The sequence below is a fragment of the Eschrichtius robustus genome, chromosome 11, assembly GCF_028021215.1.
Source record: "Eschrichtius robustus isolate mEscRob2 chromosome 11, mEscRob2.pri, whole genome shotgun sequence".
NCBI lineage: Eukaryota > Metazoa > Chordata > Mammalia > Artiodactyla > Eschrichtiidae > Eschrichtius > Eschrichtius robustus.
In genome coordinates, this window is record NC_090834.1 from 61,265,868 (window position 1) to 61,278,473 (window position 12,606).

The 12,606-nt window shown below is 39.8% G+C and overlaps 1 protein-coding gene across 1 annotated transcript in view; it reads left to right on the forward strand.

The window, feature by feature from the left end:
* C2CD3 (C2 domain containing 3 centriole elongation regulator) overlaps positions 1-12,606 on the forward strand; it is a 124,908-nt gene that overhangs the window by 67,980 nt on the left and 44,322 nt on the right. Inside the window, exons 21-24 of the mRNA XM_068556350.1 lie at positions 1,998-2,266; positions 2,769-2,858; positions 5,811-6,413; positions 8,479-8,817. Of these exons, the coding sequence (XP_068412451.1) occupies positions 1,998-2,266; positions 2,769-2,858; positions 5,811-6,413; positions 8,479-8,817 (1,301 nt within the window). The remainder of the gene's footprint in view (positions 1-1,997; positions 2,267-2,768; positions 2,859-5,810; positions 6,414-8,478; positions 8,818-12,606) is intronic.

The window sequence follows — 12,606 nt, forward strand, 5'->3', positions numbered from 1 at the left end:
AGCATGGCCCTCTCTTCCCTCCTTCAGGTCTTCACTCATTCTTCTCTCTAATTTGGATGTTCTTCCTCCTTTTGTCCTCTAAACAAGCTTCTGTTTTCTTCAAGACTTTGCAGCCTTCCTCTGTCTCTCCTACATGTAGATAGAATCGGTGCTTTGTCCTTTGTCTATTAGCACCTTGGTTAGCACATATCACTCTGTTTCAATTATTTGCATACATGAGTTTTCCTCACCTAGGCTGTGAGTTCCTGTAGACACAGACACTGCCTGAACTCCTCTCTGTCCCCGCCACCACATAGCATAGTTCTAGCACGTATCAGGTGCCCAGTAAGGAGAACTAGATCACGATCCTGAGGCAGGCTAGCTCACTTTGGACATGAATTCAAGAAAGAGGCAAGTGCTCCTTAACATTTTTTTTTTTTTTAAATCACATCTTTATTCTCAGAAACTTCTATCTTTTTTTTTTTTTTTTTTTTAAAGACTTTATTTATTTATTTATTTATTTATGGCTGTGTTGGGTCTTCGTTTCTGTGCGAGGGCTTTCTCTAGTTGTGGCAAGCGGGGGCCACTCTTCATTGCTGTGCGCGGGCCTCTCACTGTCGCGGCCTCTCTTGTTGCGGAGCACAGGCTCCAGACGCGCAGGCTCAGTAATTGTGGCTCACGGGCCCAGTTGCTCCGCGGCATGTGGGATCTTCCCAGACCAGGGCTCGAACCCGTGTCCCCTGCATTGGCAGGCAGACTCTCACCCACTGCGCCACCAGGGAAGCCCTTAACTTTTTCCCTTGTTACAACTTAGGGTCAGATTATTTACCTTTAACTTCATAGTTGCTAAATAACTAATGGGATTACTTCCATGTGAGATCTGACACTGAAGTAGCTGGTAAAATGTTCAGTCTAATTAATATTTTTCCTCACTAAATTCTCCAAATAGACTTTTCCAATAATTGCTTGAGAACATCTTAGTGTTAGTGAGATGCCAGGGCAGTTTTTTAATCATGTTTTCTCATATATTCAAACTCTTGATGGTTTCTCATTGTCAGTAGCAGTGGTCTCCTAATTTTAATTTTACATTCCTATTAATAAAAAAATAAAAATTTAGCATACTCTCTAAATATGTGTATACTTATTCATGTATAAGTCATCTTCATGTACTACTACACTAATATATACACTATAAAATATACCAGAGGGTAGTAAAACTTTAATATATGAGATAACAACTCTAAAAGTTTTAATAATTTTTTTCCTATGCCCAAATAGTTTACCCTATGAACCCCCTAGATTGTACTCACTCCACTTTAGGGTAGTGGTCCACAGGATAAGGTCCAACCTGCTTGCTCAACGTGGCATTCAAGACCCTTCAGAATATCTTAATCTGAGTCTTGAAAGAAGAGTAGGAGTTAATCATAATGCCCAAGAGAGCTGAAGATTATTCTGGTCAAAGAGAAGAACATGTGCAAAGGCCATGGAGGCATGAAACTTGTGTATAATGGAGTACCTGTTGTGGGTAAGACCCAGCCCGGGTCAGAATTCTTAAACATGGTGTTAAATTAACTACTGTTTAATTGACAGAGAAGGACTTGGAATTTCGATACTCAGTAGACCTCAGAGAGACTGAGTAATAGATAAGAAACTCAGTTGCTTTTCTCTCTGGGAACTCACAGGGAAAGTCAGATTAGATGGCAGGCACTTTTTTGTAAGTCCCGCATTTGGTCTGTGTTGCGCTTTCAAGAAAAAAGGGCAAGAAGCCAGACCAGTACAATGGAGTGTCCTTGTAGTATCACTCTAGTAGGCAGATGAGTATTGTCTCCCTCATATACACATACACTGTGATATCGAGATTACTAAGAAAACACATAGTGGCATTGCCAAAAACCTAAATAGGAAACACATGGCTGGTTAGTGTTCTTGGTGGCCTTGTGGAAATGGTGATGTTTTCTAGGCAGTCAAGCTGATTTCTGATATTACCTCCTTCTCATTCCCACCCTTCTCCCCTACAGGGCTTTGGCTGAGCAGGAACCTGCTCTGCAGTTTAGTGCCACAGTCGGGGTCAATGCCTTTGTCACCACTCATCTGTCCTTCCTGCCCAAGGGAGAACAGCGCCAAACCCGCCCTGTGGCCTGTTCCTTCTGCCCTGAGTTCTCCCATCACAGTGAATTCTCATGTAACTTGGTAACTCAGCACTGCAGTGGAGAAGCCTGTTTCCTGGCAGAGTTGTTGGAGTTTGCAGAAGTTACTTTTGCTATTTATCATGAAGATACCAAGTCAGGTGAGCACCAAATGACTCACAATCAAAATTAAAAAGGGCTCTGTTTTGAATGGTATAGCACTTCCTAGGAGATACATGCTGAAGTGTTTAGGGGTGAGGAGTCATATTCTCTGCAACTTACTTCTGAAGGGTATAGCAAAAATATGTAGAATATGTATTGAGTGTGTTTGAGAGAATGTAGAGAGAGGTAAAGCAAATGTGTCAAGATGTTAGTGGGTGAATCTAGGTGAAGGGTATATAGGAGTTCATTGTAGTATTCTTTTAACTTTTCTGTATGCCTGAATTTTTCAAAATTTAAGTGTGTGCATACACATACTTAATGATTTAATTAAAATGATTTAGAGGGCATTCAAGTTTTGACTGGAGCAAGATGATCTCTAATGCATCTTCCAACACTGAAATTCACTGAGTGTAAGTGGAGGATTATATGGCTATATTGTAATACAAGCCCTTTGGTCAGTAGACCACCAAGTAATTTCTCTTTCTTTGTTTGATTTAACAGCCAGTGATATAACCAGTATCCACTCATTCAAAGATTATCTGCTTGGAGTAGTAAAGATTCCAACAAAAGATCTGCTGATCAAGAGATCTGGTAGGGATCCTGGATTATCACTTTCTCATCCTACCCTTTCCCGTTCACTTCCCTGCAAGAGATCATCTTGTCTGGCTCTCTTGCAAGATATGCAAAAAAAAAAAAAAAACCTCTTAACACATGCTTCTGAATTCTCCCAAATACCTCAGAGGTTTTCTCAAAAACATTTTAAGTCCTTTCCTAATCATTTCAAAGGCCTTCTAATAAAGCAAAGAAGCTCAAAACATTGTACTGTCATCTTACTCCAGGAAAGATAATGATGGTGATACTACTTATAATAAATATGGCAATACCCATTGCATTATATAGCACTTTGTAAAATATTTTCTCAGATCTTATTTGAGCCTCATGGTAACTCTTACTGATGGGGATACAGGATTATCTTCATTTGACAGATGAGAAAACTTAGGCTTACAGAGGTTAAGTGATTTGTCAACCACACAGCCAGGTAGTAGAGTACTAGAAATCAAATCCAGATTTGCCTGTTCTTTTTCACTATACTCTCCTCTCTCACTGAAGAAGGAATAAGGGTATGAGGTAAAGACACAAAAGAAGGCACAACCACCAGGGCAGTAGTCTGGAAATATTGGTCCCGTCCTACATTTTACTAGCTCAGTGACCTTGACAGAGTGACCTTGACCTCTCTGAGCCCCACTTACCTTATGGATGGAGACTGTTAATGCTGACCAGTCTACGAGGTAGGAATCAATGAAATAGGATATATAAAGTACCTGACACATAGTAGGCACTCAGTAAATATTAGTTTTCCTTCTCTTGCCCATCTTCCTCCCTAGCATTGTATAATCTAGTTTCCACAATTTTATCACACGTCTCCCAAATTTAATTGTGAATTGAAGTTTGAGCAATACTCAATAAACAGGTACTATGTGCCTGCCAGAGAGAAGTCTCTACAACTTGATATAGGGTTCAAATCTCACTTCTGTCACTAACTGTTTGTGATCTAGAACAAGTCATTTCATCTCTCAGATCCGTAGTTTCCTCATCTCTAAAAATGGAAATAATAAGATCTTTGCAAGATTATCGAAGCATTCAATGAAATTATACACGTGAAAGATCTTTGCACAGGACTGGGCACATAGGACACCTCAGTCTCCTTCCTTCTGAAACTTACTACAGAGTTTGTCAGAGAATAGGCACCATCTGAGAAATCCCACCTTCACAAATTAAATTTAACCCCTTGGAAATAAACCTTTTAGACAGTTTGGAATGTATCATTTGTCTTTATATTCAGTTATTCTACATTGAACATTCTATTTTGTTTCTTCCTGCCAGTAATCTCAATTACAGAATCACAGACCAAGAGGAATGATCTAATCCACTTACATGCTGAAGTGGTGTGAAATTTTTTATGTATTTGTACATTTTTCTGGAGATAACTTTCATTAGAGCCAAAGGGGTCTGTGACCAAATAATGTTAAGAAGCACTAGGTTGTGAGGAAATTAATACCCAAGTGATGAGAAATTACTAAAGCCAAAGCCATAGGTTCTTAGACCAACCAAGTCAAATGGAGTCAATAGAGATCAACCTCCTCATTTCAGTGTCCTCATTTTATAAATGAAAACTTGGAAGGCCCAAAAAAATTAAATGCCTTTTCCAAAAATCGTAACACCTTAAGTGGCCTTTGGCAAATTAATAAGTCTGAATCTTCCCATCTATAATTTTAATTAATACAAAACCTTTCTCAGAAAATTGCTGTGAATATTATACCAATCCACAATCTGTTTTACGTAATTATGAAATCCAAAAAGCTCAGAAAGTCAAAAGTTTTTTATTAACTCATTAAGCAGCCAAACCTGACCTCAACTGACATGAGACTATTTAGTCTTTATTTTCTGACTTAGGCCACTGCCTGATTATATAGCTTTATTGGAACACATTGTGCCCATTCATTTACATATTTTCTGTGTCCACTTTCTCACTACAACAACATAGCTGAATAGTTGCAACAGAGACCATATGGCCCAAAAGCCTAAAATATTTACTCTCTGGCCTTTTACAGAATAAGTTTACCAACCCCTGACCTATGTGACCACTGACTAGTACATAATATTCAGTTTATGTACCATTATCTTTCTAAAATCTGAAAATTTTTAAATTCAGAAACAAATCTGACCCTAAGGGTTTTAGGTAAGATATTGTGAACCTATAATAGGTGGTGTGTAGACTTTAAAGCCAGCTAGGCCTGGGTTCAAATCCTGGCTCTAATTCCTGGTAGCTATAACGACTTGGGCAGGTCTCTTCCATTTCCTCATCTGCAACATAGGGATTATTATCCCATTTAATCCTCAGAACTTCACAGGGTTATTAAGAGAATTAAATGAAGTAATATATATAAAGCATAAGAGAATTTCTGACACATAATAGATGCTCAGTAACAAGCAGCTAATATTTTAAATTGTTATTTTGAAATCTAGTGCCTGGTCCTTGGTTTGTGTTCATTAAGTGGCAATTCCCTTGGTGAAAGACCGGGGGCTAGACCCCAGATCTCCTGATCTTGTCCCATGCCTTCTCCATTGTACTCATAGTACCATAATAATATTTCACATTTTTTATTTTCTTTCAAAGCTCTTCCAAAATCATTATCTCATTTGACAATTATAATAAGGTTGTCTGGTAGGCAAGATCAGCACTATTTTTCCCATTTGTCAGGTAAGGAAATAGGGCTGAGAGAAATTAATGGCTTACCCAGACTGAACCACTAGTTTTGGGCTGAGCCAAGAAGAAAATGCAGGTCTTCCAGCTCCTAGCCTTTGTTCTTCAACGTGATCTCATTGTCTTTCAGTGGTCAGATGAAACAAACTTCAATGCACTGTGGATATATGTTTTCTCTTCTGTCTTGGGCCAGGGTGATAGTGGCTGCGGGGTGGAAAGTGGCTAAGTCTTTTTACTTTTAAAACAATAATTGAAAAATCTTCCTTTTCTTTCATAAGGGATCACAGGATGGTATCCTATCATTTTACCAGAAGAGGGGGCCCTGCCTCACGGCTTGGAGCTCATGCAGAAGATTGTGGGTGGTCTGGAGCTTTCCATTTCCTTCACCCATCCTGGAGACAGAGAGCGGGTGTTGGAAGCTGCTGAGCTATTGGGCTGGAGCTTTGAGAATAATCTGAAGGATTTTGTCAAGATGGATGAAGAGGAGCCAGCCACTGTTACCATCTCCACCCCGAGGCTCTGGCTGCCCATCCATTGCGTGCTGCTTGCTGGCCAGAAGCACATTCATAAGAATACATATTGCTACCTCCGCTACAAGCTGTACGATCATGAAGGCTTTTGGACCCCTCTCAAGAAGCCTAAGGAATCTACAAACAAAAAGCAGGTCATGGTTACTTTCAAGGCATCCAAAAGAGCAGAAGTCACTAGGAGCCCATCACTGCTCTGGTACTTCAGAGAGGAGAGGTTAGAGATCCAGGTGTGGCGGGCTTATGGCAATGACAGTGTGGAGAGGCCCCATCAGACAGACAGCTGGATTGGCTCAGCCTATGTGGACCTGGCCAGACTTGGGGAGAGGTCAGCAAGGACACTAACTGTCAGTGGTAAGTGAGGAACCAGCCTTAGCACTTGTGGTTTGAGCACCTGCTGTTCCATGACAAGCACTGTGTGAGACACCCTCTCAGACATTTTTTTATTTGATCCTCCCAGCAATCCTGTGAGGTAGGTATCAAACCTGTTTTTCAGTCATGAAAATGGAGGCTCAGGTAGGTTGGGTAACTGCCCAGGGTCACATGCTAGTAAGTGTTCTTTCCATTGTTGCATGTTGAAAGATTAATAGTAATTTAGTAATGCTTCTTAAAACTGCAGAGATTTCAGAAGGAGGTTCGCTGGATGCTTTAAGAAGGGCATTATCTAGTGACAGTGTACCTTAGTGGAGTCTAAGGTATACTGTCTGAGATCTAAGAACTGGTGCTGAACTTTGTAGCCTTAGACTACATCCAAATTCATAAGGTTGTTGCACCTAACATAGTGGCTAGAACATTGTAAGCCCTCAGTTAATACATGTAAAATAAAAATGAGTGCATTTAGGAGACTACCTTTAACCACCTGTATAAGAGCCTATATTATAATCTAGAATGTTGGTTTTTAAATACACTGAAAAGAGTACCTGCTAATGAGATTAAGATATCCTGTCTCTCTGGTCAGCACATCTTGGAATCATAAAATCTACGTGGTAATAAACTGGTTTGAAAGGAGAAAGGTAACATTTTGCAAGTGGCACTATGGGTGCTTTTCTTTCAAACATTTGTTCAGTATTTGCTACATGTACTTGGCCCTGGGAATTCAAAGATGAGTCAGAAATAGTTAATGAGCTTATAGTCTAATGGGAGAGTGGAGTAGTAAATAAACAATTACAGCAAAGTATAAGAACTATGAAAAAGGTATTCTCAGTGGCACTATGGGAGCACAGGGACACAACATCTCTTTGGTTCAAGGACAGCATCTCAGTGGAAGTGATGATGCTTGACCTGAATTACAGAGGATTTAGGAGTAAGTCACGAAAAGGGGGAAAGAAGGGTTTTCTAAATGGGAACAGCGTGGGTGAAGGCACAGAGGCAGGAAGCAGTTTGATACGTTTTAGGCGCCATAAGTAATTTGGTACTGCTGGGTCACAGGATATATAGTTTGGGAAATGATGGGAGATGAAGCTAGACAGCTGGGCAGGAGTGCTATGTTGAAGGCCTCTTCTAAGCAGGAGAGTTTGGACTTTTTTGTGAGAGCTATGGAAAGCTATTTTAATGGCTTCTGAAGAGAAGAATGACACAGCTTTGCTTTCTAGATAAATAAGGCTGGCAACTATAGTACAGATTGAATTGGAGACGGCCAGACTAGACTCTTTACAAACGTCATATTTATTCATCTTGACGTTCCTGTAAGGTTAGTTATTTCCCCCACTATACGGTTGAAGAAACTGAGTCACAACCCTATTTTAGCTCTGTTAGCCTTGTGCTCTGACCCTGTTGTTGAGCGGGTGACCCAAGCTAAAGAGGGAGAACTGAGCATCTGGGTGATCATCCCGGATTCTCTGGTTCTCTCTGGACCCAGCAGGTATAATTCTGGCTCTGTTGAGCACCTCATCAAATGCCGTGTGCCCTATTTTATCTGGGCTGGCCTAGAGTCACTTCAAAGAGACTACAGAAAAAGTCCTCGAAGTGTGCAAGTCTCACTTGAACTAAAGTTCTTAAAGACAGGCTTTTAACTTCGCTCTGGTGGAACAAGTAGCTTTAGGAAACTGAATATAGATTTAGGGATCAGAACTCAAACACAAATACCTCTTTTTATTGAGGGATACCAAAGGCAGTATTCAACTTTTCAGATTGTCCATTCCCTCATACTTTTCCACTCCCACCAGCTTTTTATCCTCTTGCCTTGAAATCAGACCTCTCACTACTTTCCATTGTTGCAGGTAGTGATGGGCGGCGGGGGTGGGGGGGGCAGTAAAAACTCTCACAGTGTGTGTTAACTTCACAGTTTCTTTGCAAATTGGTGTATTAGGGCCTGTAGCCCTGCCAGAGGAGAGAGGGCCACAAGCAACCTCAGAGAGCATCTCCAGGTTTAGAGAGTGTCCCTGCTTGCCTAGGCTTATCCTCCTTCATCCTCTTGCAGGTGTGTATCCTCTATTTGGACGAAATGCTTCCAACCTCTCAGGAGCTGCCTTGAGAGTTCATGTGGTTCTCTCCTCTCTTTCTTCACACCCTGGGCCCACTAATGAGCTGGACTCCATGGACTGCAGCAGCCACAGTGAGTCTGAGCAGCTCCCCAGAGGAAATGATGAGCTCCAGCTCTCTCCACCACATGACCACCAGAAGTCTCCGGCCTCCACCCAGGTCCCCTGCAGCAGCACCACAGCTGAAGTCTGCCTGGCCCAGGAGGGCCCTACTGCATTGGATGGAACTTTTGCAGTCAGTATCCTGGTGGAAAGAGCAATGCACTTGAGCTTGAAAGGTATGTTCTGCTCACTTATCCATAAACAGGTATCTGACTCCACAAGCTATGGTCCTGTCTTCACAAATCTTTCTAATCATGACAGGGTCTGGAAGAATTATTAATCATCTTAATCATAATTATATTTCTCAAGCCTAAAGGTTTAAGCCAAGTGAAAGCCTTTCTGAGGCCCTAAGTGGGCCTTGTCAGTTATCCTAATTTTGCATATCATAAATTCCCCAGTCCAGAAACCTGAGTATCAACTTAGATACTTCTCTTTTCCTTCTCCACCATCAAATCATCAGATCCATTAAAATTGTTGTATCTCTTAAATTTCTCTTAGATCTCTACCTTCTTCTCTATTCCTTCCAACTCAGGCCCTCTTCATTATGTACCTAGGGCCAAGGGTTCTTAGCATTGGATCCATAAGCCCACAGGGATCCAAGGATTAAAGTCAGGGTAGGTGGACTTGGATAGGAAAATAATTACATCTTTATTAATCTCTAACTAAAATTGAACATTTCCTCCAGTTGTGAGTGTAAGCAATAGACCCTAGTAATATTAACAGTACCTGTGATGTTGTCAACAATAGAAATCACAGGTATTTTCATATCACATTTTAGTTACTGCAGATATCTTGGAATATCATTTATACCTGTCATTACTTCAAAATTACAGTAGTTATTAAACCTACAGTTAGATCTTGTTATGCATTAATAAAACTATAGTGATTACTATGTCACTGTTTTTTAATGTTTTGATAACTTATGCCAATATAATTTCATTTCTTTGTAATCTTATGTATTTTACAATAAGAATTAAAAAAAAGAATATATATATATTAGAAGAGGCCCATAGACTTCACCAGACAGCCAAAGTAATCCATGGCACAAGGAACCCCTGCCTTACTTTTTATTCAGCCTTGTAATCTCTCCTAAAATTTTCCCTTTTGCCATCACCCTTCTCTTTCACCTGCTTAATTCCCACTCCTCTCTCAAGACTCAGCTCAAACATCACCATTTACCAGAGTTTCTCTGACATAAAGGCTGCCTCCTGTTTGCTCTCCTAGCACTTTTGCCCTTTTTAATCATAGCATATATCACATGTACTAACATTGTTTGCATGATTTTCTTCTCCACTAGGTAGGGGCTGTTTAAGAGCAAAGACCTTATCTCATTCATTTATTCATTCATTATTCATTCATTCAGCAACAAAACTTATGTCGTATTTGCTCTATGTGAGCACTGTCCATGGTGCTGGGGATAATAAAGCAATGAACAAAACAGACAAAATAGTGCCCTTGTGGAGCTTACATTCTAGTAGGAATGTATTCAGCCCTGTATTTCCAATAAGTTGTGTGTGTTTGTGACTTTGAGCAAGTTACTGTCTCTCTGTATCTTGAATTTCTCATCTGTAAACGGCTGTGATTAACAGTTCTGAGATGTATGATGGTTCTGAGAGCCAGAAAACCATAGCTTTATGAGTCCAGAAGGTTTCAATATACATCTTCTGGTTTGGCCTCCCTCCTTGGTTCCTATCAATTCTGTGTTGCCTCAGTTTTTCTGTGTATCCTTATTACTTTGGAACAGAAACAAAATTCATGCTCCTAGTAACTGTTGTCTGTCTTTCATTTCTATTTCTCCATATACACACTACTAACAGACGTTACTTCCAGGATTATAAGCTTCTACAAAGACTCTGAGGTTCTCATCCTTCTCATAACCTTTGTGTGTCAGAGACCCTGAAACATTCTATCCCAGGACAAAGTCTTCCCCACATAGTCTTGCTGTGCTGTATTAGAGATACTGAGGTCCATACTGTATGAGTCACAAAGTTGGGAAACAGTTTTTGCTTTTTTACTGCCCTACCAAAGCAGCCCATTTGTGACAAGTCTGATTTGTAAAAACTGAATTTTTTAAAAAGAGAAAAATAATACATGAATGAATTTAAGGAAAGCACAAAAAAAGCTTTGATTTTTTGCAAGAACTGTTTTGGTTTTTTGTTTTTGCATTGAAAATAAAATTTAATGTGCAAAAATATGGTTATAGTCCATTTTAGGGGTTGCCCCCATATTGCAAAAAGCAAATATACTTGTAACTTCTCAATTAGACAGAGTTACATTTTTAAAATACAGCTTGACAATTGACAATAGTTTATTGAGCATCTCCTTGTGCCAAATTTTATTCTCTTTTTTGTACATTAATTATCTCATTTAATCCTTACCACAGTGGGGTTATTTTATGAACAGATTACAGTACATACCCATTTTATGAATGAGGAAACTGAAGCTCAAAAAGGTAAAATGACTTGAGTTACACAGTTAATAAGCTCTACAGAGCTGGAATTTGAATCCAGCTGTGTCTGGACCTAAAACCCGTGCTCTTTCCTCTATACCATCCTGACTCTTAGGTATGAGATAAACTGTGTTTACCAGTTAGTCCTGTTTACTCTCTGTATTTAAAAAGGTGCCTATGTACTATACACCCAGTCCTGTGCTTATATTGCAAGAATGGTGGTTCAGTTCATCAAGTAGTAAATCTGTGCCAGGCCAGTGCCAGGTACAGAAAGTGCAGAGCAAATGACACATGGTTTCTGTCCTCCAAGAGCTGATAACCCAGATAAGGGGATTAGCAACTACATGATTATTGATGTATAAAGCAGAATGCTCTATGGACCAGAAGGATAAGTAGTACAATATCTAGTCTCTAGACACGCAGATGGCCAAGAAGCACATGAAAAGCTGCTGAACATCACTAATTATTAGAGAAGTGCAAATCAAAGCTACAATGTGGTATCACCTCACACCAGTTAGAATGGGCATCATCAGAAAATCTACAAACAAGAAATGCTGGAAAGGGTGTGAAGAAAAGGGAACCCTCTTGCACTGTTGGTGGGAATGTAAATTGATACAGCCACTACGGAGAACAGTATGGAGGTTCCTTAAAAAAACTAAAAATAGAATTACCATATGACCCAGCAATCTCACTACTGGGCATATACCCAGAGAAAACCATAATTCAAAAAGACAAACACACCCTAATGTTCATTGCAGCACTGTTTACAATAGCCAGGTCATGGAAGCAAACTAAATGCCCATCGACAAATGAATGGATAAAGAAGTTGTGGTACATATATACAATGGAATATTACTCAGCCATAAAAAGGAACGAAATTAGGTCATTTGTAGAGACGTGGATGGATCTAGAGACTGTCATACAGAGTGAAGTAAGTCAGAAAGAGAAAAACAAATATAGTATGTTAGCGCATGTATATGGAACCTAGAAAAATGGTACAGATGAACCGGTTTGCAGGGCAGAAATAGAGACACAGATGTAGAGAACAAACGTATGGACACCAAGGGGGGAAAGTGCCGGGGGGGATGGTGGTGGTGTGATGAATTGGGCGATTGGGATTGACATATGTACACTAATATGTATAAAATAGATAACTAATAAGAACCTGCTGTATAAAAAATAAATAAAATTCAAAAAAAAAGAAACACACAAAAAATATATATCTAGTGTCTAGAGAGTTTAGAAACAGAGAAATCAGACATATCTAAGAAATCAGAACTTTTTAGAATGAATATGATTTCAGAAAGGTGGGAATGAAATTCCAGGTAGTTATCTCTACTTGAACGAACATATTGAAGTGGGAAAGTGTATGTTCTAGACCTACTTGGAGCAAACATGGGGAATTGTGGTGGCAATTGATCCTCTTTGGCTGAAGTTCATCGTCATTACAAGGGATCTATAGAGAATCATGAAGATATAAATAAGAAAATTGCTGAACTGCAGCAAGGGCTCAACT